Source organism: Grampus griseus, assembly GCF_964374135.1.
Source record: "Grampus griseus genome assembly, chromosome: 10".
In the NCBI taxonomy this organism is placed as follows: domain Eukaryota; kingdom Metazoa; phylum Chordata; class Mammalia; order Artiodactyla; family Delphinidae; genus Grampus; species Grampus griseus.
This window is the reverse complement of record NC_139004.1, coordinates 21,569,392-21,595,895: the sequence shown is the minus strand read 5'-3', so window position 1 is coordinate 21,595,895 and position 26,504 is coordinate 21,569,392. Positions and strand designations below refer to the sequence as shown.

The following is a 26,504-nucleotide window of genomic DNA, read 5'->3' as shown; positions in this document are numbered from 1 at the left end:
TAAGTTTAAGGCAATTCAAACCTTTTTCCAAGTAGGAGAAGGGAAGTTTGTCAGGAGACTGCATTTTTGACAATACTGGGAATATTGTTGGATGCTTGCTTCCTCCAAATAACACCAAAACAATCAGTTGATAAGGCCAGCCCAAGTTTATTCTTAGAGAGTACTACTTGACAGAGTCTTAGTAGTGTCTCCCAGGGAAGAAGGCAAAGTCAGGATATTTATGAGGTTTTGGGGGCTTAAGGCAGATCTTTCAAAGCAGGATAAGGATTGGGCAAGGATCATGATACAATAGTTTAGGATTGATGGGCACAGCAAGGTGCAGAATTTGAGTTGACGGTTACAAAATGTCTAGATCCTATCCATTGAAAGTTGAACAGTTTGATGTTCACATAAATGGATTGAGGGGCAAGTTCTTGAAACAAATATAATTATCGGCAACTTTTACTTTCTAGGGCAAGAATTTCCTGGAATGGTAAAGGTATGTTGCTAAAGAAGTGGAATAGTGGAGTTACATTTAGGGAAGACAGTTGAACAGTCAAATTATGTTAGTGTAGGTAGTAGGCTGTGTGGGGGTAGGTGGTTTCAGTTTTCCATGTAGCAACAGACTTAAGCAGGGCCTATGGGTTTGCAGAAATGTGGATTACCAACTAATTAGCATGGCAGGCAGTGGTTAAGGGCACGGGCTGTGGATTCCAAAAGACCTGGGCTTGAATCCTCTTTTCTTATGTGTGGTGGCTTAACATCTCTAAACTTCTGTTTTCCCCTCTCTAAAAATATCGTAGAGATTTTTAAACGTCTTATTTTGAAATAATTTTAAACTTATAGAAAATTGCCAGAAAAAAGGTACAGAACAATCCCTATAACCTTCACCCAGCTTCCCCTAGTTAACATCTTATATAACCACAGCACAATTACAAAACCAGGAAAATAATGTTACAGTGCGATTAACTAAACGGCAGACCTTATTACATAGTGTTATTTTGAGAATCAATTAAATTCAGTGCCTGGCACTTAGTAAGACCTCAGTTAGAGGGATGCAGTTACCACTGTGAATTGGTCATCCAGGTGCTGGCTCCAGGGATCACGCCTCGAGCTCAGGTACACTTCTAGGTTTCCGGGGACAGAATATAGGACGATGCAAGGAGGCCCTCTAGTGCCTTCTCTGTGCCTGGCATCTGTTACTCAATGGGCAACTTTCCAAAACACCTTCACCTTCCCGGCCCTAAAGGTTAATTTAGGGGATTCTAGACTGGGCTTGGAGAAAGATTGTTTTAGGAATCATTCAAGATAAAGGACATGGAGCCGCTTATACATGTCTTCCACTGGTTTGGATCTTCGAAAGAGTAAGACAATATAGTGAGTTAACCGTCTAGACTACAAACCCCGTTCTCATTTACCGCACTGGCACATCATTGTGACCAACCACTAGCCCAAGGCTCAGGAGGTGTCGGCTGTCTGTGTCCTTCAAGCCACAAGGACCTGGCAGACCACAAAAGGCTTCCGGGAGTAGGCGGCCACGTTGGACAAACGGGTGGTCAGAATAGAACTACTCGTGTTAGCGCCAGTAACCCAGGAGTGCGAGTCTTAGAAACGCCGGCGGCTGCGGGGTCTCCGGGGGCACTTCCAGCGCCGACTAACCAAGGAGGTGGCTCCTCCCACCCGCGCCCAGCCGACCTCGGGGTCCCGGGCCCCGACGGGGGGCCGTCTTCCCGCCAGTCTTACCAGCGCCCGGGGAAGGCGGCCACCCAGACCTACCCAGCCTCTCGGAGCCCCAGACCTACAGGCGACGGAAGTGCGTCCGCGAACCCGGCCCAGCCCTGCGCCTGCGCTTCCGCCGGCTTCGGGAAGGTCCGAGCCGTTTGGCTTGGCCGAGCGCCCCGTGCCTGCAGCGAGGTCTACACATCAGGATGCCTAGGCCTGTGGGGTTTTGATTTGTGACTCGCCTCATCTTAAAAAGAGGGTCCGAGCGCCAGCTCCGCGTCGTTGAGTCCCTCCGCCCTCCCCCGCGCGGGGCAGCGGGCGGGGACTTTCCTAGGCGCGCTTCCCCTCCGAGCATCATTTGTCTAATTCCAGTTCACCGACCCCGAGTCCTTTTCCCCTCCCTGCCAACCTGCCTCCCTGGACAGCATCCCCCACTCCATCCCGACCCCCGTCAACCTGAATGTATTTACCAGGCAGGCACATCGCGCAACCAGAATGTGTCCGCAGTGTTCCCATCAGTACAGTCACTCCGTCTGGATCATAAATGCCTCGCAAAGAGAGGAAGGGAAAGGAGGAGGCTTAAGGCACGCTATGATGGGTGCGGTGCTGTGTGTTCTACTTACAACCCGGAAACACGCAAAAAGCTTAAGTGACCTGCCCAAGTTTGCACAGCCCAGGGACAGGATGCACCCCACGCATGTGTGACCAAGACCTGCCCTGGGATCCCTACAGCGTGGCCACAGTGAGAGAGACCACCACTGCTCAAGGTAAAATGACAATTTCCAGGCTTATCGTGTGTATTGACATTAAAATGTGAGACTGCTGCAGGGCTCGGACACTATAAAAGTTTTCTTTAGGAAAATTAGAACCCCAGGTAGAGAATAGAGTCTACTGGAAAAATTTAACAACTGATGGTCTGTAGCTTGTAAAGGACACTTCTACTCTGTAGGCTTTTTAAGTTGGTAAGTGGAGTGGGAAGCAGGTGTTGGGGAAGAAAAATTTTCCTTCTACCTTTCTAGGTTCTTTGGTTGGTCTTATAATTAAATTGACATAAAACAGATTATCAGAAGAAAAACAAATTTAATTTTTTATGTCTAGGAGCCCTGAAGATAAGAAAGGCTTACATGCCATCCTGAGCTAATGAATGGGATAGGGGTCTGGGGCTTCAAAGGGGAGGAGGGTAATTAACAGGATGATAAGAAGAGCAGATGTTTGGTAATTAGATGTTTGCCCTGCCATGCAGATACGTCTTTTAAATGAAAAAAATTATCTCTGTTAATAGCTCATTTTCCAGCACAGGCCCCCAGTCTAAATTATTTCCGGTAGTTAAGGGAGAGGTGAAAGTTTTCCTGAGTCTGCTGGGTCCTGGTAGTTTTCAACTCAAAATAATCCACATTCCAAAGTGGCACATTTTTGGGTAGCCTATTCTGCTCCACTTCATACTCACTTTGCATCTTGCTGAACTCTTCATGAATTGTGGGTCCACTGGAATTTTGTGCTCATGAGGGATTACAAATGCTACACGTGAACGGGGGCATATCCTCTGTTCAGGCACATGCTCTATTGTCCTGTTTTACTTCACTTACAAAACACAGTTTGAACGATAAAGTTAAGAATTTCAGGACTGTGACAACAGGGCATTAAACCAAGCTCTTGACCTTCTGAAAGCAGGACACTTCTGAGTGCTAAGGCACTGTGTGACTGCGTAAGTCACACATATTTGAAGCTAGCACTACCCATCTAGCAGACTCAGTGGGGAACCTTACAAGGGAGGCAACTGTGGAGAAGCCTTCAAACAAACAGGTGATAAATGTGGGAAAATTTTCAGCTGGAATTCAAATCTTATCAAGCACAGGAGAAACCATACTGGAGAAAAAACCTTGTAACTGTGGTGAGTAAGGATATTATGAGGATAAAAGAAGGTATTATGTGGAAGGTATCTTGAATACATGCATTCCTGTGCTGGTCTAAGAATGTTGTAGTACAGGTGAGTATTGGCTCTGCCAAAGCAAAATGGACGAACAGAAAAAGTATGACATATTAAAGAAATAAACAAAAATAAAATATATATTAAAACCTTACAGGGACCTCCCTGGTGGTCCAGTGGTTAAGACTCTGCTCCCAGTGCAGGGGGCCCGGGTTCCATCCCTGGTCAGGGAACCAGATCTCACATGCCACAACTAAAGATCCTGCATGTGACAATGAAGATCCCGCAGGCCGCAACTAAGACCCGGCACATCCAAATAAATAAATAAATATTTTAAAAAAAACCCTTACAAATACCACTTAAGAAACAGGTTACAATTGTGTTTCCAGAATATAAACCAAAATTTTTTCCTAAGGTATATATTGCAGAGCATTTGTTATTATGCCTTTATAAAAATTTCACATTCAGAAGACATAAAGGTTGCTGTCTTTCCAACCAAATATTCGTTCTTTAAAAAATATGGAGAGCAGTGCCTTCAGATGGGAAAGATGGGCTCTAATATTTTAAGACTTTTTTTAAATTTCAGGAAACAAAACAAAACTTGGGTCTATAAGAAGAAGTTACGTTTGAGACTGAGAAATTTTGGTTTCAAATGAAAAGAATAAAGGAAGAGTCATTTTTAAATCCAATTTTTTGGTATAGCATGAATTTAAAATTTCATTTATGGGAATTCTCTGGCAGTCCAGTGGTTAGGACTCAGCGCTTTCACTGCAGTGGGCCTGGGTTTGATCCCTGGTAGCGGAACTAAGATCCCAGAAGCTGCATGGTGCAACCAAAAAATAAATAAATAAAATAAAATTTCATTTATTTATTATTAATCTAAAAGCTAATAGTCATGACATATGAATAGTGGGATTTGGGAAAACATGGTTTCATGTCAGAGTGAATCCATTTCAAGATACTGACATTTAAAAAATACTTTTGTGTTTGTCTTTTTAAAAATTCAGATATAATTGACAACATTGTGTGAGTTTAAGGCATACATTTGGATTTGATACACATATATTGCAATGTGATTACTACCTTAGTGTTAGCTAATACCTCCATCACTTCACATAATTATCTTTTTTTGTGATGAGCACATTTAAGATCTAGCCTCTTAGCAACTTTCAGGTATATAATACAGTATTGCTAACTATAATCGCAATGCTGTGCATTAGATCCCTAGAACTTATTAACCTTCTAACTACAAGTTTGTACCCTTTGACAAACATCTCCCCAGTTCCCCCACCTGCAGCCCCTGGTAACAACCATTCTACTACGTTTCTATGAGTTCAGTTTTTTTAGATTCCAACTATAAATGATGTCATGCAGTGTTTTTCTTTCTCTGTCTGATATACCTCGCTTAGCATAATGCCCTCAAGGTCCATCCATATTGTTGTAAATGGCAGGACTTCCAAGTAACTGGTAAATTGAAGAAGGGCCCTTCTTCAGTTGAGGAGGTAATACTGAAGAGGACAGATCTAGGAGATATTTTAGAATCATTTCTGACCCTTTAAGACTATAGGGACTAAAGGAAAAAACCCAAACAAACAAGGCTTAGGTGAGCCGGAAAGATCAGGTAGATGATGTGGCTTCTATTATAAGGGAATAGGAAAGAGGGTACAAAATGGCGTTAGGTGATCCAGGGGAGTCAGAAAAGGTAATTTTAAGACAAAAGAGTACGTTTACTTTACAGAGCAAGCACTAAATGTACAGTAGAGGTTAGACTATGAAATTACACATGATGAAAATACAAATAGGTTTAAATAAAGATAATTTTTATTTTATGAGATCAGTCAGGAATAGGTTCTTTTTTTCTTTTTTGTGGTACGCGGGCCTCTTACTGTTGTGGCCTCTCCCACTGCGGAGCACAGGCTCCGGACGCGCAGGCTCAGTGGCCATGGCTCATGGGCCCAGCTCCTCTGTGGCATATGGGATCCTCCCGGACCGAGGCACAAACCCGTATCCCCTGCATCGGCAGGCGGACTCTCAACCACTGTGCCACCAGAGAAGCCCCAGAAATAGGTTTTTAAATGAAGTTAGGAAAGCTGGTGCATAGCTTCCTGCTGATGCTGATAATAGGGAGGACAGCACTATGTTATTCTGCATCATGTCCTTTGTTGATGCAACCCAAGCTGGAATGCAGTACCTGAGAGGATGGATATTCAGTCTGATTCAGCATGGTGTTTCCTATGTCTAAAGTGTTCCTGTTGCTGTTCAACCTGGATAACTGTCAGAGCTTTCAACCACTCCCTTCTTCTCAAGGTGGATTCTGATGTTCACCTTGCTCGTGAATGGCCTGGAATTCTCATTTAAGCTGTCTTTTTCATAGTCTGGAAAGGAATAGTTGGTGGCTTCTGTGTCGCTTGATGATGAAATTCGGAATGCACTCCCATTCCACAGGCACTGGCTACAGCCTGGAAACAAGATATGGTTGGGGTGTGAAAGACTCAATGAATGAACAAGAGTTAATACCTTAGAAAGACATCTTAGGGAACAGTTCTCAGGGCGTACAATAGACAAAGAATGTGCACAGTCTTATTCCATCCTCAAGAGGTAGTAGAAACACGGAGACTAATATATCTAGTCAGGGTGAGTAGAGACTGAAGGTTTGCAGCCTTGCTCCCACAGTAGTGTTGTCCTCCTCTTTTACTGTCAGGAGACTATTCTGTTCCTTTTGATATTTAATAGCCAAAGCTGCAGCCAGTATGGCCTATGACAGTTTGAGTAAACTCTTACTCCAAGGGTTGGGAGTATATGGCAGTCTCTGCTTCAAGGGGGTTGTCCCTGGGGCTGATTTGTTGGGGTCATTCCTAAGGCAAAATAAATCATTACTAACATAGAGAAATGCCAAGGGTTACTGAAATCTTTAACTGAGGTTAAAAGAAGACTAGTCATCTTGAAACTCATTGAATGAACCACTAAAATATTAATTCAAAAGGAAAACTGACAATTCTGGTGAATTTTGTCACATGTGACAGAAAGCACAAACTTGGCAAGACAAACAATACAATTTATAATTTGGAAACAACGTGAAGCTTGGCCACAAAGGGATGAAATCAGAAATACCAAACCAAGCATGCTGGTGTTTTCTACTACAAATAAATCTACAGATAAGACTTCTGATCATGATCAGTAAATGATCAAATGGTGTGCAGACGTTCACTAGCAACATAGACAGGTGTGTGAGTGTGCATGTGTGTGGTGTGGTGTGAGGGGGGGCAATCTGAAGTCGCAGCCCCTTCCTGTAGCTGCCGCCTTCACCTCTGGAATCCTGTTCCTGAACCTCAACAGAAGCTCTGAAACCCTGGGCAACAGCCCCCCGGCCACACAAGCCCAAATGCCCGCTAACCAGGCGGGTGGTAGTCTTCGTGGTAGTCTCTCGGGGCCTTCAGGGCAAAGTCGCTGCCTAGCCTACCAGGTCCCTGCTGCCGCCTTGATTTTAAAATGTATGGTGAATTAGTGTTCTAAAAGGGTGATATACAAACCCCTTCCCCCTAACTTTAAAATTGTGTTGCGGGATCTTGTTTCCCGGACCAGGGATTGAATCCCGGCCCCCCTGCAGTGAAAGTGCCAAGTCCTAACCACTGGGCCACCAGGGAATTCCCCAGTACTGTCTTTTCTAATTTTATATCCCGTTGTCATACTGTCAGTGACATAGTCAAGGTTAAGGTTAAGAACTAGGGCACTGGAATAGTATGTGTGTTTATATCCCGCTTCCACCATTTACTATGTGTCTTGTGCCAGATACTTTACAGCTCAGTTTTCTCAACTATAAAATGGGAAATAAAATAAAATAAAATGGTAAAAATAACAGCATTTGTACAATCATGAGACAGGTTTTATCAGCACAGTGCCTGTAAAAAGAAACTATGGGTTCAACATTACCTTAAAACAAATATTGGGTTATTTAGATCCTATCAGGACATTTCTAGTTCAAGGTCATTGAAAAATAAATGCTAAGACTTTTTTTTATAAAGCCTCTTAGTGGAAAATTTTGTTCATTAGATTATACTTCTCATATGGGAGTTCTGTTTCTAGCCAGAGTTTTCATATAAAAGCATTATATACTATAGAATATTTAGGCCTTAAATATGTTTTTATTTCTCACATTAGTTCAAATGTGCCTCATCTAAAAGGTAAAACAAGTAGAGCAGGATTCACCTTTATATCCTGAAATCATTGGTAGAGTTCCAACTTGTTGCAGATTCCTCTCCACTCTTCTCTCAGATACCTACCCTTTCTACACTCTCCTCTAGGTCTTTTTTGGAGAGAATAGCAGCCAGCAGCAATGAAATAAAGTTTCGGGACCTATATTTTTAGTACTAATTCCTTCAGCCCTCTTCCACAATTGTCAGTAGCCAGAGAACCCTATTTCTGTCAAGAGAGCTCCCCAGAACTACACTCCCTATCCACCTACCCAGGAAGGTGCCAAAAACCCCACAGCGTACGTGGCAGTAAAATCCCAGTTATACTACTGTGTATCTCCTCCAAATTCTAAGGTTTAGTTCAATTTGAACACCTTTCCTTACCTCTAACCCTAGCTGTTGCCTAATTTGCTTCTATTCCCCTCCTGTCTTATTTGAATCTCTGGATTATGGTCTCTTGCTTTAAATGCTCTTCCAGTTGTTCACTTCCTGGCATGACCTCTGAACACAGATTTTGGCTTACATATTGGAATGCCACCACTGCATATGTCCTCTTGTTTGACATGACTGTCTAATTTAGTTGTGCTGTGTCTTCATTCTTTAAAGGAATCTTCCAAAAGAACTGTTCTGCAGTACGTTGCTCAAGCTATTCCACTCCTGGGCTTAGCCTACCTCCTCTTGTGGAGAATCATTAACTAGAGTTGATGATCAGTCTCTTTACCTGAATCTTCTTCCCCCCACACTGTAATCATGGTTATTTCCCAAGAGCGTCCTCTTTTTTATTTTCATTGCCATAGACTAACCCATTTATTAGCCTCCCCCAAATTCTGCTATTTTGGTTTGATTTTAGCAGTCAACGGAAGAGGTACATCCACTGTCTCACAGAAAGCAGACACACAGAGGTGAAGATCATATGCAGAACAGAAAACTGAGAATGAGAGAGAGAATAAAGAGACATTGGTCTTACAGTCATTCATCTCACCCAGTATTTATCTTTTATTCAATGTTTTTCACGTTTTTCTATTTCCTTATGAATTTAAGTTCTTTACATTAATAGGTTTTCCCTCTTGTGAATTCTCTGATGTTGACTAAGGTGTGAGCTCTGACTGAAGGCTCTCCCACACTCACTGCATTCATAGGGTTTCTCTCCAGTGTGGATTCTCAGGTGTCGAATAAGGTGTGAGCTCACTCTGAAGGTTTTCCCACATTCACTACATTCATAGGGTTTCTCTCTGGTGTGAATTCTCTGATGCAGGATAAGATGTGAGTTCAGGCTGAATGCTCTCCCACATTCTTTGCATTCAAAGGGTCTTTCCCCAGTGTGAATCCTCTGGTGTCTAATAAGATCTGAGCTCCCCCCAAAGCCTTTCCCACACTCATTACATTCATAAGGTCTCTCTCCAGTGTGGATTCTCTGATGCCTAATAAGCTTTGAGCTGTGTCTGAAAGCTTTCCCACATTCATTACACTGATGGGTTTTCTCTCCACTGAAAATTGCTGCATGTTTAATAAGGTTTGGGCTCTTGAGAGATTTTCCATATTGGTGAATTTTTTCTCCAGCATAAATTCTTTGATGCTTAATAAAATCTGAATTCCATTTGAAACTTTGGTCATAGGTACTGTGTTTACAAGATTTCTGGTGTGAAAATTCATTTGAGTTCAGATTTAAGCTTCTCTCACAACAATCATGGCTTATTATTTCACCTGTAAGTGTATTTTTGTGGGTGAGGATTTTACTAAAACCTCCATCCTGAGCTGATGATGGTTTTTGAGACTCCCCTGATTCTATTTCCTGTTGTCTCTTTAACCTGCCTGTAGACTTACAGATGTCTTGAGGCTCAGCAGATCCTTCTGACACAAATCCTGAAATTCTTCCTGATATAATTCTCTGCGATTCCATTCTCTCATAAATTTCCAGCTTTGGCATGGATCCACTGTTTTCACTCTCATTATCTAAAATAATGATGAAAAAATAAAGGGGTAAATACCTGTTTGCTGAGCTGATAGAAAATAAAACTTTGAGGTACACGCAAGATGGTTACCTATTGGTACTTCATTTGGCCACTCTAAAAATGTGTGGCCTTTGTAATTAGAGGACAGATGGATGAGGATACAAAAGAAAGAAAAATTGGTAAAAGCAAGTTATTTATGCAGTGGTTGGCAGAGAGAGGAAACAGACATCCGAGGATGAGCAGATACAACAGAAAAGATTAGGAAGAGGATCACCACTAGCAAGAATGGGGGTGGGGAACAAAGTAAGGAGAAAGAACTACGCAATGTGAATGAGAGGGCTCTTGAGGAACTTTGGGTCTATGATATTTCTAGTGTTAGGCTTAGAGGATGAAAGGGAGGCACAATCTCAAAGAGAGCAGATGAGGACATAGATGCATTGAGAAAAGTAAAGTTATAATGACTCTGAGGTATGTATGTGGTGGGAGAAACCTCCATCCATCTATCCATCCAATCCACCCTTCCATTTCTTCTTCATCATTCATGGATAATCAAATTCTGTCACTTCTGCTAAATGTCCCCTATATACCTCCCTTTCTTTACATTTCTGTTACTATAGAACCTCACCGCTTCCTGTTTAGATAACTGTAACAGCCTCCTTGCTGTTCTGACTCTGAGCTATTCTTCTTCCCAGTCATCCTAAATACCCTTACCAGACTGATTGTCATTAAACCCAGTCATCCTGGGACTTCCCTAGTGGTGCAGTGGTTAAAAATCTGCCTGCCAATGCAGGGGACATGGGTTCCAGCCCTGGTCCGGGAAGATCCCACATGCTGCGGAGCAACTGTCCGTGCACCACAACTACTGAGCCTGTGCTCTAGAGCCCACGAGCCACAACTACTGAGCCCATGTGCCACAGCTACTGAAGCCTGTGCACCACAACTACTGAGCCTGTGCTCTAGAGCCCGTGAGCCACAACTACTGAGCCCATGTGCCACAGCTATTGAAGCCCACGCACCTAGAGTCCATGCTCCGCAACAAGAGAAGCCACCGCAATGAGAAGCCCATGCACCGCAACGAAGAGTAGCCCCAGCTCGCTGCAACTAGAGAAAGCCCGCGCACAGCAACAAAGACCCAATGCAGCCAAAAATAAAACAACAATAACAACAAACCCTGTCATCCTCTTACACCCTACTCAGAAACCCTTAATCTCTTCTACGACACACCTGAGCTCTTCACACTGGTTTCCAGGACTATGATCTAGTCCTCAAAATTCCTACCTTCTAGCTCATCAACCATATACTGTGCTCATGACTCTATATTATGCTGGAATCAAGCAGCCCCTCTTTGTTATAGGGTGTCCTTTGTGTAGAATAAGCTAGCCAGTAAAGGGGGTTAGGCAGTGCTGGTCTTAGGGTGGGAAAATTTACAATTTTAGGTGGGCTGAACGGAAATGTTTCCAGAGCAAACTTGAAAGCAGAATTTGGGTAATTTAAAAAAAATTACTGTAATTTACTCTTGGGTTTATTTTTGGGCATCACCTTAATATCACCTAAAGTGATATTAAGTCCATGAACTTTTTAAACAATGAGTTTTTGAATAGCAATGAGGATTCTGTGGAGGTAGTCAGTGCAAGTATGGCCAACTTTCTATAAAAACATAAAAGAGCTTTGTAAAACCAAAAGTAAAATAAACAAAGGCAACAATATGGATCTTGTTCTATGTATCTGTGAATTATATTCTATTTCTGAGTATATCATCACATATTTGCCTCTCTTTTTCTCTATCATTGTATGTGCTTCTCTATGAACATGTTTTGTTTCTGTGAATGTGTTTCTTTCCCTTTTGCTTCTTTTCTCATTCCCTGACATCTCAACTCATTCATTTTCTTTCCTTTAACTTGCTCATAACATGAAAACATCTCATGTTTTGGAAATATTATGGATAAAGAACAAATGAAAAAAAGGAGACATTTTGGATAAGAAACAAATTTTTCTCTCTCTTTTTCTGGTTGGCCAATGACACACAAGAAAAAAGTTCTCCATTTCTCATGAAGTAATAAAGGAAAGGACCATCTACGGTTATGAAGACTAACATGAGAAGGGAGGTTCACTGTCCCAGTTCTTCAGGGACGTGCACCACAGAGAGTATTGTCCCTTACCACGGTCCAGTAGGAGTTGGGGTTCTGAAGCACCATGAAGGACCTTGGTGTTCACTGGCTGGAACTGGACACTAAGTGGTGGTCCAGGGGGTGCCACTTTTCTCCTGATTAGTTCTTGTCCATGTCCACAGACTGGAATCTGAGAAAAACAAAGTACCTTTGAGCTTACGAGAGAATCCCTGTTGGAATTAAACATCTTCCAAAACCAAAGAGAACCTCCTGTAGTATTGGGTTGGCCAAAAAGTTCGTTTGGATTGAACAAACTTTTTGGCCAACTCAATAATATAAAACTGGGGAAGGAAGAATTAAGTCTGACTCAATTATAAAAGGTAGTATGGTACCAGAGATGGAAGGAGACATAACTGCATACTGAACTACGAGTTCCTACAAAGCTCACTAGATATCAATCTCAGGCCCTTTTCTCCCTTTGTGGGACTCCACCCATCCTGGAGGTCTTAGATCTCCCATCCCCTTTGTACCTGGAGTACTGCTTCATCAGTGCCTCTCTCTAAATCTTCCAGTATGGTCACTGCCTCCTCTCCAGTCTCTGGGTAACGTTCATGCACCCAAGCCTGTAGATCCCCTGGCAGGATGGTCAGGAACTGCTCTAGTACCAGTAGCTCCAGGATCTGCTCCTTGGTGTGGGTTTCTGGCTTCAGCCACTGACAGCAGAGCTCTCGCAGCCGGCTCAGTGCCTCGCGGGGTCCTGGGGAATCCTGGTAGCAGAACTGCCTGAACAGCTGCCGGCAGAGCTCCTGCCTGAGGGTATCACTTCTCTGTAAGCAAGTGTCCTGCTTCCAGACAAAATCTTCCTCTTCAATCTTCACTATCAGAAGTTCTTCATCCTCTTGAAGGTTCTGAGCTGCAGCTTTCTTTGATTCTGTTGTCATCCTGAGATAAAATGTATGATCAGAATCCCACTTCTGCTCTGTGAAAGGCCTTTTTTAGTTTAAAGAGCTCTCCTGAGGGATAAAAAAATTGTTATTACTGTCTAGGAAGACAAAATATCACATCATAGAAATAGTTATTCTTCATTATACACTTAAAAGCACTAAAATACCTGTTTTGTGGAATACAACTGTTGCATAATTTCTACCTAAAAGCAGCTTAAATTTTTATTTTAAAAATAAGATAATTTAAATTACAAATATTAAATATAAGACAATATAAATATAAGGCAATATTGAATGGTAACTTGTCACATGCAATTAAATTATTTATTAGTCATAAAGAAAATAACCATCACAACAGAAAAATGACAGAAGTGCTTCATAAAGTTGGAGATGGAAAAGAGCACAGTAGGTTACAATGGTCAGAAGCTTAATTAAAAAACTACCTTCTGATGAATGGATAGGATTTGACTAGGATGTGGGAGAAAGAAATAGGAAATTACAAGCAAGGAACAGCTTGAACAACTGGTTAATGGTAGGAACACAGAAGTGGGAAAGCAAATGTCAGTAGGTTTGTATAAGGAAATTATAGAGACAAAGGCCCTATTGAAGAAAGTTTCAAATGTCAAGTTCATGAATTCAGAGTTTATCTTTTAGGCACTGGGGAGCCAACAAAAGCTTCTGAGCAGAATGGCCTGACAAATACTGTTTGTGGAGATATATTGTTTATTTCTAGGATGGACCAATATGAAAAGATAGAAACATAAAGAGGCTACTATACTCATAAAAGTGTGGGGGAAATACAAGCTTAGAATGTTATAATTATCTATTCAGAATGTGGAACTAGGATTACTTATAAATCTCTTAAATAATAAAATAGGGCAACTTTTCTTGACAGCCAGAGGTTAACAATTTCAGTCAGTGTAACTAGCTTCTTCCCCAAAAGTCTCAGGTAGGTTTCCTTTTGTCCCAACAATTCCTTCTCTGCCTTTCTGGTTTCATGGCTCAGTCTATGTCCTGGACATTGAGGCCTATCGTATCACCAGTAAATTATAATAAACCAGCGCCAAGACTTGCTTATCAGTCTTTTGTTAGTCTTTTTGTAAGATATGAGTTCCTCAAGTCTTATCAGCACTTTGGAATGGTCAGTCTGGTGTCTGGACTGAAAAACTGAATAAAGGAATTGAGAGGTGAAGCCCCAGAGTACAATAGCAAAATACAAGTACCAATCTTTCATGTTCTTCTACTCAACATTTCACCAAGCTGACTACTGACTCTTGCACAGACATGTATGTTATTAAGAATCTTAACACAGCAAAGCATTGGGCTAGAAGTTATATGGCAGTGGTTTCCAAGAAAGTCTGAATTCAGAGCTGAGCTCACTGCCTAACTGTCATGTGGGAACTTTGTTAGAAACAGATTCCTTGGCCCTGCCCCTGGATATGCTGACCTGGTTAGTATGGGGTATGCCTAGATATTCTCTATTCTGATGTACAGATATAAGGAATTTAAAAAATAGTATTTGACTTTGCAAAATAGTTGGAAAGAAATGACATAAAACACACATGGATACAAAACATTTAAATAACAAAACAAGTTTCACGTGACACACACATTGAAAATGTTTGATAAATGTTGAAAGCCGAAGTACTAAACAAATTGCATGGTAGAGACACTGAATATCTTAAGAGCTCTGAGGTAAGGAAGGAATGTGTGTGTATGTGTGCAAATATTTCCTACAGGTGGTGGGGCTTAAACTGGACAATAAAGGATGAGAAAGATCCAGAAAGGCAAAAAGGAAGGGAGAGCAAAGAGTTGAGGAAGTGGGAAAAGAACAGCAGATTGATAATGAGACCAGCTTGCAGGGTGTAATTGGAGTGACTAAGAATTGCACTACCTCTTATAAGGAATTCACCAACTCTACTGAGTTCCTGCAGTTCCTAAAACAACATCTGTGGATGCAACACATATTAACCTGTATTATTTTTAGTTGTTTGGCTGTTTTCTTTTTCTTTTTTTTTCAACAATTGACTGGAGCTCCATGAGGTTAAGGAGCATTATTAATATTTATTAATATTTATTCTTAAGTTCCCACATTTGTTGATTTATTAGATAAAAATGTAAATTAGGAAATTTGAGTTTCCTAATTGCTTTGTCTTTTGGATATTCTGTATTTTAGATGATGAGACGTCCACTTAGAAAAACATTTCCAACAGATATTAAGAGATTTTAATGGAAAGGAGTTAGGAATGGAAATACAGATTTAGATAAGATCCATGGAAAGGGCAGTTAAAGATAAATATTGCGGATAATTGTCTAAGAGTATGAAATGAAGATCACAGGCTCAGATTGAACCTTGGAAAACAGAGTTTGAGGGGGTGAAAGTAAGAACAAAATTTAGCAATGATAGAGGAGGAAAATGGGGGGTTAGAGCTATGGTATATATATCAGTCTCAATCTTTCATAATTTATTGGGACATTCTTTTGATATAGAGACCTAAGTTCACTTCTTGTTATGTTTTCTAGACGTGTTAAATGTTTACCAGGTAGTGTCTTAAATCTTTATGGGCATTATCTCATTTAGCGTAGGAAGATGAACAGTAAAGTAGGCCTACAGAATCCACAATTCCTAGCTTAAACTTAAATTATCATGCTAAGCAGCTGATTCTACAACATATGTTATCTCCTCACATAGCTGAAAGTTCTGTCTTCAGATGTTTACTCACTTCTCATCCACTTAAAACAGTCCACAACTCTAGATAAAATCATCTAGTTCTCAAGGATTTGATATATACCCCGTAAAGCTGGGTTTCAAATGTCTTACTAATCTCAAGCTAATAAACATTTATTGAGCATCTAGTGCTTTACAATCATTGTGTTGGAGCAGAGTTACAAAAATAGCTAAGCAGATATGTAAACAAATGCCATTAGGACAGAGAGTAGGGAGTAATTAGTTACGTTGGGAAAGGTGGAAGTTTCGTAAAGTGCAGGCTTCCTGTTGGATGAGTAGGTTCCTGGTGAATGGGTAGGCTCTGGGTGTGTATGTTGGGGTAGGACGAGGACGGGGGTGGGGGGGTAGTTTTGTTGGCGGAGGGATGGCAGTTAGGGGAAATCCAGAGAGCAGGGGATTCACAGCTCTCACAGCACCTTGTGTTTCTCAAATTGAGGCACTTTACAGTCTTACAACTGCCTGACTTGCTGTCTTCTCTCTCATTCTAGAACGAGATATTGGTTTCAATATTGGCTTCGCGGCCTCCCCGCTACACAGGAAACACTAAATATTTACTGCGTGAGTAAATTTCATGAGGATGCCGGGATGTCCCCACTTTTCCTGCGAAAAGGCAGATTACTCCTCCCATGAGAAGCAGGAGTCAGGGGCGGACCGTGGGGCAGTCTTCTTCTGGCAGAACGCAGCCGATCCAAGACAGATGCCACCCTTCCTCGCCTTGCCCGACTGGGTCAGGCCACTCCTCTTACCAGTGACCCTGTAATCTCCGCAAGCAGGAATGCCCGAGCCCCCCCCAACCACGCCCTCTTAGCCCTCAACGATGACGTCACGCGCGGCGGAGGTAACTATGGAAACCCATATTCTTTCCCGAAATAGGAGGGCGCGAACGCTCTCCCAACGCCAAACCTAGTTCCACCTTTCCTCGGGATTCCTCTGAGGTCCCGGTCCAGAGCGCCACAGGGCTGCTGCAATCCCGAAGGTAACATGATAGGGACTGGGTGTTTAAAGGGGACAAAGGGCCGGACATCTGAGGCCCCAGAGCCGGACTCACCTCTCCCACAGGGCTGGTTCCGATCGGACACTTCCGGTGGAAGGACGGAGCTGCAATACGCCTCCAGGCGTCCTTCCACAGAGACTTTTGAGGCTGCGCAGAAGGAGACAGGCCGGCTTTGGACTGCGCTTCCCAGAAGCCTTCGGATCTCCTCAGGAGCCGGGACTCCATTTCCCAGGCGTCTTCGCTACGGTCTTGAAGTCCTCAGACTTTGAAGGAGAAGGCGTCTTTTCTTCTCTTTGTAGTAATAAGCTTGCCTCTATAGCTCCCATGCGGTCCTCATCCTTGACTTCATCCCATTTCAGTATGGGGCCATGAAATGGAAGCCCACGCAGCAGGGACGCGGCTCAAACTTCACCTTTGGACTTATGGGAAACTTTTCCCAAATCCTTGGTTTGTCCCTAACCCGGGTGGACCGCAGATATGCAAAACGGGGTTAATCATAACGCCTGGTTTAAGACTTTGCGTTACCCTAAATTGTGAACATTCTTTAATCCATTACCAAATCTATAAGAACCAGAACGTTGACAATAACCTAACCTTTACTACAACTCTTTCTCTTGTCTCCCTCTGTATTTTGTGTCCCCTTACTTATTGAAAAGATAGTTCTGCTTGATACATACACATGGCCAAACAATATAGGCTTTTAATTTTAGTTGTTTTTGTCTGAAAGGCATCATGTCATAGGTAATCTGAATTTGCTTCTTTTCACTCAATAAGTTAAGATATACCCATATTGTCGAGTTAAAATTCATTTTCATTACTGTATAATATTCCATTTGTGAATATAGCATTGTGTTCATCCTTTCTCCTAAGATGGGTTGATAACACTATTATCTCTCTTTTGGATTACCGCAGTAAACTTTTTTTAACATCTTTATTGGGGTATAATTGCTTTACAATGGTGTGTTAGTTTCTGCTTTATAACAAAGTGAATCAGTTATACATATACATATGTTACCATATCTCTTCCCTCTTGCGTCTCCCTCCCTCCCACCCTCCCCATCCCACCCCTCCAGGCGGTCACAAAGCACGGAGCTGATATCCCTGTGCTATGCGGCTGCTTCCCACTACCTATCTATTTTACGTTTGTTAGTGTATATATGTCCATGCCTCTCTTGCTTTGCCACAGCTTTTGTTCAGCTCACAGGGAAACATTCTGACTCTGCTCACCTGTGAATGGCTGCAAGAAAGAAGAAATTAACACATCCCCTACCCGAGGATGGTCAAACCAGGGGATATTTTGCAAGACTTATGACCTTTTAACTTTATTTCCTAACCTCCGCCTCCCCACCCCCTTCTATAAAAGAAACTAGCATCCAGACCCCAATGAGATGGTTCTCTAGGACATTAGTCTGCCATCTTCTCAGACGCCCAGCTTTCCGAGTAAAGTTGCTATTCCTTACCTCAACACCTCGTCTCCCGATTTATTGCCCTGTCTTGCAGTGAGCAGAGCGAGCTTGGACTCGGTAACAAAAAGGAGACAATCAAAGTTTAATAACATGTATACATGGAAGAACCCAGGAAAATTGAGTAACTTGCGAAAATGGCCAAAGTTCCCACCTTAAATACCGTCTTCAGCTAAAGATAAAAGAGGATGTTGAGGGTGAGGAGAGTCTGTTATGGGAGATTACCAGGAAAAGCAGAGTAAACAAAGGTGATTGTGATAGAGATTTGTCATTGTCTTCTCCATTGATAAAAGTTTCTAGAGATTTGGTCATTCTCCTTTTTCAGGTACAGGCAGGGAGACACACTTACAAATAAAGATTTCCCTTAAAAATGTAAATGTTCCATATGAAAGGGCAGCTTCTACTTGATTTTCAGAGCCCTTCTCTGTTAACACAAGTTCGTGTGCCCGATGCACGGTGAGGCCAAACAAACTGAAACGTCGGAGTTTGAGCAGAGAAAGGTTTATTGCAAGGCCATGCAAGGAGACAGGTGGCTCATGCCCTAAAAAGCCCCAAGCTCCCTGAAGGAAGTGGGGGGGGGGAGAGGGGGGAAGGGTTTGCAGGGTCTGTGACCAGCTTGTGCACAGTTCTCTGATTGGCTGATGGTGAGGTAGCAGGGTGGTGTCACAGGGGTTCACTTTATCAGTCCTTAGGCTCCAGGAGGCCTGGGGCTATGTGTTTATGGTCCTCAAGTGGTTAACATCTTCCATTTGTTTGACAGGGGGAGGTTTTTTACATCTGCAAAACAACCCAGGAAATGTGCATGAAATGCTATTATCTAGGTACTTCAGAGAGGAACTAAAGCAGAGGATATGGAGGAAGGCCTGTCCTGGGAAGGCTCCATGGGGTCCTGCTCGATTACATCCCTTGTCTGCTGTTTCTCAGAAAATAACCGGCTTAAAACAATTCATATGCCAAAGACATATTTTAGGGTGGCAAATTCTGCTCCCCTACACTGCAACAAATATGGGCTAGGTGTGGAGTGGAAACTCGGCAGGTGTTACAGATCAGAGACCACTGTCTCTGCGTGACCTAGCAAATATTTTTTTAATTAAATTTATTTCTTATACAGCAGGTTCTTATTAGTTATCTATTTTATACATATTAATGTATATGACCTAGCAAATATTTGTTTATCAAATAGTACCAAACTGCAGACACAGGAGAAGCTCTGAAAACTGAGTCAAAGTTCCGCTTTTGTAAGAGACATTTATATTTATAAGGGAAACCTCTATTTGCAAGGGTGTCTCCCTCTCTGTATCAGGAATAGCAAGATAATCAAATCTCTAGAAACTTATCAGTGGAGAAGGCCCTGACTTAAATATTCATAACAACCATACCCTGGTTTACCCTGCTTTGCCTGAAAACGGCCCATAACTGATCTAAACCTGGTCACGATCCTTGTCCTTGAACAGGTCTCAGTAATTAATGATCTAAAGGGAACAAAAGAATGCAGGAACAAAGGACTGTTATCAGGCAAGAGAAGTAACAATAGCAAAGATAGTAAATCAGTGGGAAAGACTCCCAGTTCTGTTTCTGTGGTAAAGATTAGCCTGAAGCACATTCTCCAGCTGGCTTGCAGAATTTAAATCCAAGTGCTCAACCACCAGATCAACCGGAGCCTAAGGGATGATAATGTTGACCCTTTATGACCCTTGTGACTTTGACTAAAGCTTGAACCCTGCTGACCTTTGCCCCAATTCTATGCTGAATTCTCCTCTGTTCAAGCCCCTTCATGAATATGCATGTACTCTTAGCTTAAAATTTCCCCAGTTTTGCTGCTCTGGGAGACACTGCTTTGAGAAAGAGCCCTGGTGTTCTCCGGACTTGCTGCAAGTAGTAAAGCAGAAAATTCTGAGAAATGAGGACTGCCATAAATTCCTTCTCCAGGGGAATTTTATGGCCATGAAGAAGATGGAAAGTCAGCACCAAGATGAGTCTGCACAAAGATACTTCACTAAAATAACCCTTGTGTTCTATTAATTTCCCCGTGTATTTTCTTCCCACAATTTACATATCTGAAGCAAGGTCCTGGTGCGACACGCCAGCGGCAGATGGCAGGCAGGACAGGCCAATAGTCTTCGCTCCCAGGGGAAGAGGGAGGTTACAGGTTATGGGGGGAATTGACATCCGATTGGCTCATCGGTTGCCAGGGAAACCAGAGGGCCGTGCCCCTCACCGCTCCTTTGATAAGCTATCATAGTGGAGATAGTTCCGATCTAAAGATTAGAACAGTCACTAGATGGGGCCGGGGCAAGTACATAGGTATTTACTGATTAGGATGTATGATTAAGAGGGAAGGTCAGTCAGGTGAGTAGGGTGTAGGGAAGCAGGCACTGGTCGAGCAGGGGATGAAGGTACAGAGAGCAAGAGAACAGCCATCTTGGGTGGCCTAATCTTACAACGTGTGTGTAGGTGGGGGTAAGGCAGGCATGTAGGGCATTGGGCATGATTTTAAGGAATGTAGGTTAATCTACACCTAGTTATACATTAGCTCCCATCCATCCCACCCCTAAACTACGCTGAGCCCCCGAGTGGGGCCTTCATAAAAGAGAGGCTGCAGTTCCTGAAGTGGGTGATGGCAGGAATGAATGAATGAGAAGTATGGAGAGGATGGTACTTAATGAAGGCCACTTTCCAGGTTAAAAGAGGGAGAGCAGAGACCCTGGAACTACTGGATCACGAACTGTTATCCTAGGCCCCAAACCTGAACTCGAATGCAAATGTGTGTATGTGTACAGGTTTCTAAGGAGTTTATCCAGATCTTTCATCCGTTCTTACAAGGATCTGTGAACCCACCTGTTAAGAATCCCCCACCCTAGACTTTAAGGGGAGATGGTCAGAAACAGCAGACCAGCGCCCTTGGCTTTGAGCTATGGTGAGCTTTTAAACGGTGTTTAATTTGTGAGTTTAGCCCTTCTGTCAGTGCTGAGTCTGCAGAATTTTCCTGAGAAAGAAAGGGACTGTCAGGGAAATTTGTGCTTCAAAGGAAAATTATAGCACACCCTTTTGTGTCATCTGATTCTGTGAGAGCTATTTTACAATTCTGTAGATTGTAGATATGATAGCAATAGAAAATAACTCCTGTCTATAGACAGGCAAATTAATTGTCTACTGGTGGGACATTTTCTCCCTCCCTAGTCCACCCTCCCCACCAATCCCTAACCGTGTAAAAGCCAGTTTGGGCCCTATTTACACTTTAATTTCAATATTCCTGATCTATAAATGGCCTCCATTCTTCGAATTCTCCTTTGAATTGTAGTAACACCTCACCAGTTACCTCGTTAGTGAGTTAAATAAAATCTTTTCAAAGGGGTTCATTTTTATACTTGTATGAGAGTCACGATTGTATATTTTTGGGGAAAATTACCCTTTAATAAGACCTTTGTTCTTTATTCGACTGGAAGGAGTTTCTAGTGCCACCTCCATAACCATGGCAACCGAAGCATAAGGCAAACAAACCCACAGAATTCCTAAATCTCCCACAGCCTACCCTTTGGGGTGACCAGAGGGGAACAGCACTAGGCTCCTTCCCCTTCCCTCTCGTTCCTCCCCTTCTTCCTCCTTTTGCTCCCCACGCCCGCGACCCAGGGGCTAGAATCGTGGCGGGGGCGGCTACCGGCCGCTGAGACGCGCCCGAGACCGGGCCGCCCACACCCGGGCCAGCCTCCGGTGTCGCAGGGGGACGCTCTGAGCTTGCAGTGGAAGGGAGGGTTTCCTGAAAAGAAGGAACATTACAAGTTTCTAGTCAGTAAGAGCAAAAAACTAAACATTTTTTTCGGCAAGAAAATTCGGGTTGTTTCAATGTAGCAGTAAAAATAACAGGTAAAAGCCATGTGGAAAGTGTGCAGGAAGCTGGCGTGTAGGCATTGGTGGTTCAGTGGTAGAATTCTCGCCTGCCACGCGGGAGGCCCGGGTTCGATTCCCGGCCAATGCAGAGAGCCTTTTGTTTTCAAAAAATCCTTCCAATTTTCAAAATGCTCTCGTTTTGAACTCGGATACTTTATACATTCGAATTTTGACCTACTCGTATATTTTGTGACCATAAGACCCGGAGTCACTTCTGCAAGGTGAAAGGGGCAGGCTGGCTGGAGACGGGCTGTTTTCCTAAAAGAAACATCCAATTTTCTGTGTTCAGAATATATGGAGTCAATCTGCTCTGGATTCATTCTTCTGTTTGAAGCATGAGTAAAGCCAGCGAATGGGCTCTGATGGAAAGAAAACTTTTTCCAACTTATAAAAACAGCTCTCTTTAAATAAAAATATAATAAAGGAATTACTGCGAACCGTAGCCGCCGCGTCCAGCAGAGTGGCGCAGCGGAAGCGTGCTGGGCCCATAACCCAGAGGTCGATGGATCGAAACCATCCTCTGCTAGGTGCTTCTTTTTTTTTTTTCGGGGTTGGGGGGGGGGGGAACGAGGTACCGTAGTCTTAGCAACCCTGTTTCCCTTCTTTCTGTACCTCATGAAAATGTGGGTAATTCAGGGGTAGATTTTTATCCCAAGAAAATTTTGTGACGAAAATAATTCACAAATCAGAAAGTCTCTAATGTCAGGTGCCCCATCTCAGGGAGCAGAGAATTAATATTCATCCATCCGCTGAAAGGTGCCCATCTTTACCTACTACTGTATTGTAAAAGAGAATTTAAATTTAGAGTTAAAAAGAACCATATATAGCTGATTTCAGTTTCAGAGATTTGGTTAAAGGGAGCTGGGGTTTATTTAAAATGACAGTTTTCAACAATCTCTCCCCCCTACTCTGTTTTCCTCCTTAGCACTTATCACTATGTAATATATAGTATATTTTATTTATTCATTCAGTATTTAGTCCCCCTGTGGTTCCTGTAGTATCTACAACATGGCCTGTCACATCTTGGGCGTTGCTCGTTTGTTAAATACGTTAAAAGCTACGATTTCTAATACACCAAAGATGACTATTCTTCGTTATTCTTCACCTTCTTCTTTCACCTTCTAAAAAAGTACAAAAGAGTACAAAAATTACCACACAGAATCTATCTACTACTTAACATTATGGTATATAAACTACAAATTTCTTTTATATTTAAGGAAAACAACAACAACATAAAATTGAAGTACTCTTCAGCTGCAAACCCAGTCCTAATATCCCCTTTCTCAGGGCAACTCTACTATGAATTCGATGTGCATATCTCCCATTCCTTTTTTTTTTTTAATGAATAATTTTTATTTGCAAGGAGCCTGAGAACAACTCATATTACAGTTTTCATTTAAATAACACAATGCTTATTTTCAAAAGCATTGACAAAGTGCCCACATAAAAGGCTTTCCTTTATGATACCATTGACAGTAAGTCTATTTCTATGTAATAATCTATAACTAAACATATGAGTATACCTAATGTCTACATGAATGTCTGGACTGAGAGGCCAAAGGGCCATATTTGATTTTCAGTTGGTTCTAAAGTGAAGGCAACGTCTTTATGAACCTGGCGATAGAGGTTTTAGAAATCCAGTCATTAAAGTTTTTTTATCAACTATATTTAATTTTTTTTTTTTTTTGTATTTAAAGTTTTTTCCACATGAAAATCCTATCACAGTAAAGAATCACTTTAGGTACCAGGCGAGATCTCATTTCATTTTCAGTCTTGCTTACATGGATGCCCATGGCAGACACAATTTCCATCTGAGGTGTTTCAGTAACAAGCTTTCTAATCTCACAGATCACCAGAGGAACATGTGATTAATCAAAAGGAAAAAATTGCCCAGAAAGATGAAACATTATTCACTATTTTCTTCTGGGTTCTATTTAAGAAATAAATTTTCAGTCGGTTCTTGGATATTGTAACCATAGACTGAGCATCTTCTCACAGTGGCAAATTCATGCTTACCTAGAATTTCTTATTGACATGCATAAAAATGAAAAGAGAAGAGCTCTATTATGATAGTGTCGACGAAAAATTAAATCAGCCGATCTCAGAAAGAAATGGAAAACTTTCTTCAAGCCAAATTGAGGCTTATAACCAGGGAACAGCCTCTCAGAAACCTCCAAGAACTGTTCCGCCCATTAGAAGTCAAAACACAGTTATATAAGTTTTTTGAGACAGAGGGCTGTACATCAAACGACGTATTATTGACAGTTTACACAATTCAGATCTGCAAGTACAAAGTTGTGGGTTATCATGGCTCCTTACAAGATCAAGAAGGAAGGTTTTCTTTTAAGGAGTTGTCTTGTTGGTGATAGAAGAATGTTGTTCTTTACGGTTGAGGCCAGTATTTCTGCTGATGGGAGTGGTTTGGTGGATGCATCATGCAGACACACAATGCACAGTGGAGGGGGGAGGGGGAGGGGGAGGGAGGTGGGGGCGGGGGTGCGGGGAGCGTAGCCCAAACGGCAGAGAAAATTTTTTATGTTTAAATTTTTCTTGTCTTGACATAAAACGTGAATTTTATTTCACAATAGTCATTTTATTGTGGGGCCGGGCCTCCAAGCACACTCTCTGTGTATAGCACATCTCCCACAAAAAGCATTTTGCGTGATTGAAACAAAGTTTGTCATCTGTTACATTTGTTAGCAGTAGCTTCAAGTGACCTGGAAGAAGGAGACTTATTTTTAGAAACAGATTATTTCTGCTGGAAGAGAGACTTCAGAGATCACTTTTAGTTCAGGAACAGACCAGGAAGATGAGACCGTCCAGTAAATTACACAGAATGTGATAGCAGTGGCAGCAGGGCTGGGTGGTGGATAAAACCCAAGCCTTCTGATTCCACAAAGTGTTATTCTTCAATTACAGTCTTCACTTCATAGCTTTGGATGCCGACTATAGAGATTTCCAAATCTCAGAATTTCCTAGAGAGGCCTAGAAACTGCTTGTGTGAGGCAATAATCTGCTGGCTGAGAGTTGAGTGTCTATTCAGTAAGGTTTGGAGGAAGAAAATGGGACTGGGACCAGTTTACCTTTGTCCCCCTCCTTCCTGTCCACACCCATACCTGGAATCATTTGCATTTTATTAATTATCTACAACTTACATTCTATCTCTGAGTTGTAAAATAGCCTAATCACTCAAAGGCAATCAAAGATGCACACCTCCATAGATCATATAATCCTGGAGGCTCAGCCACGTGGCCCCACCCCACCGGGCACCACTGAAAGGACTCCCTGGGAGCTGTCGACTGAAAAAAAATGCACAACCTAAACGTTGAGAATTATGTTTTATTCCGTGGACCTGCTGAGGACTTAAGCCCAGGTTGCAGCCTCTCAGATAGCTTTGAGGGACTGCTGTGAACAGGTAAGGGAGTAGCCAAGATATATAGGAGTTCAAACAAACACGGGTGGTCTAGCATCAAAATATCACTGCTAATTAAAGAAAACCAGACATCACAAGTTAATGAATTTAGCGCGTTTTTATGTGTGGGAAGATGCAAGAGTCTGGGCTCATTGAAATCGTTCCTTTGATATGTATCTTAACTACCTAGGGCCAGTATCCTGCTTTTCTCCATCCTGAAGCCCCTCAGGGTGCACAGTCAGTGCGTGGCAGTGGCTGATGGCTTGATGGCTGCGGTAAAATCCTTCGTTTACTGATATGGCAGGTGACAATTTTTGTCCACAGATCCCATTCACACACTTCCAAGTTTGGTAACTTATTCTGACAACTCATACACATTCTGTTAATAATCTTCCTTTCCCCTTTTACTTCTCCGATGCCAAGTTTTCATTCTCAGGCCTGCTTTTATTGCTATACTGACCAGTGGAATTCCAGGATCTAGCCTTTAAAACACAGACAGTTTTTAGTGCTGGAGAGAGGAACAGATCCTGTAGGGCTTCCTAAAATGGCTATTTCTGATGATGTTCAAAGACATTGACCTCAGAGATTGTTACTATGACCCATGTTACTACGAAGTAACATTTAAATTGTAAGTCTGTAAGTGATTGTCTTTCGCAAAGAAAATGTCTTGCCCTAGTAATAAGCTGCTAATTGGCAGCTCCTTTTTTCCTCAAGATCTTTATCTTTGTGATATTTGTTAATCAGAAGAAGACAATTGGTTTTTCCTACTTCTCCCATATGCGTGGAAATAAAGTAAAAAAATATTAAAAGAAATCAGTGATTCACTAGAGAGCTGATTTCAACAGAATTTGAGTCTGTGCCTCATGTAAATAGAGGAAACAAGGAGCTAAAGGAGAGAGAGGGGCAAGCTGGGTTCAGGGAACAAGGGTGGGCCATTTGCAGAAGGCAGTGGAACCAGGAAGGGAAGAGGTGGAGCTTCCGTTAAGATCCTTACCGCCTCTACCTTCCCCTTTCATTTTATTCATTGTAAGACAGGAGAAATAAGAACAGTTACTAAAAAAAATAAAAAAATTAAAAAAAGGAGAAAAATTTGAAAGGAACAAAGAAAAGTAGGTAGAGGAGAATACATCACAGTAAGACAAATATAACATAATTAGAAAAGAATAAGTTTATTTATTAACTATTTAGTCTACAATA

General features: G+C 42.1%; 1 protein-coding gene across 1 annotated transcript; it reads right to left on the bottom strand.

Annotated features, from left to right (window-relative positions):
• Positions 1–8,863: 8,863 nt before the first annotated feature.
• Positions 8,864–16,619, bottom strand: ZNF165 (zinc finger protein 165; the record flags this gene model as incomplete). Its single annotated transcript, XM_082664803.1, has 4 exons — positions 16,599–16,619; positions 12,409–12,891; positions 11,930–12,068; positions 8,864–9,771 (listed from the first exon to the last, which is right to left on the bottom strand). The coding sequence occupies exons 2-4, from the start codon at positions 12,817–12,819 to the stop codon at positions 8,864–8,866; spliced, it is 1,458 nt and encodes a 485-aa protein (XP_082520929.1). The 5' UTR covers positions 12,820–12,891; positions 16,599–16,619.
• Between the last annotated feature and the right edge of the window lie 9,885 nt (positions 16,620–26,504).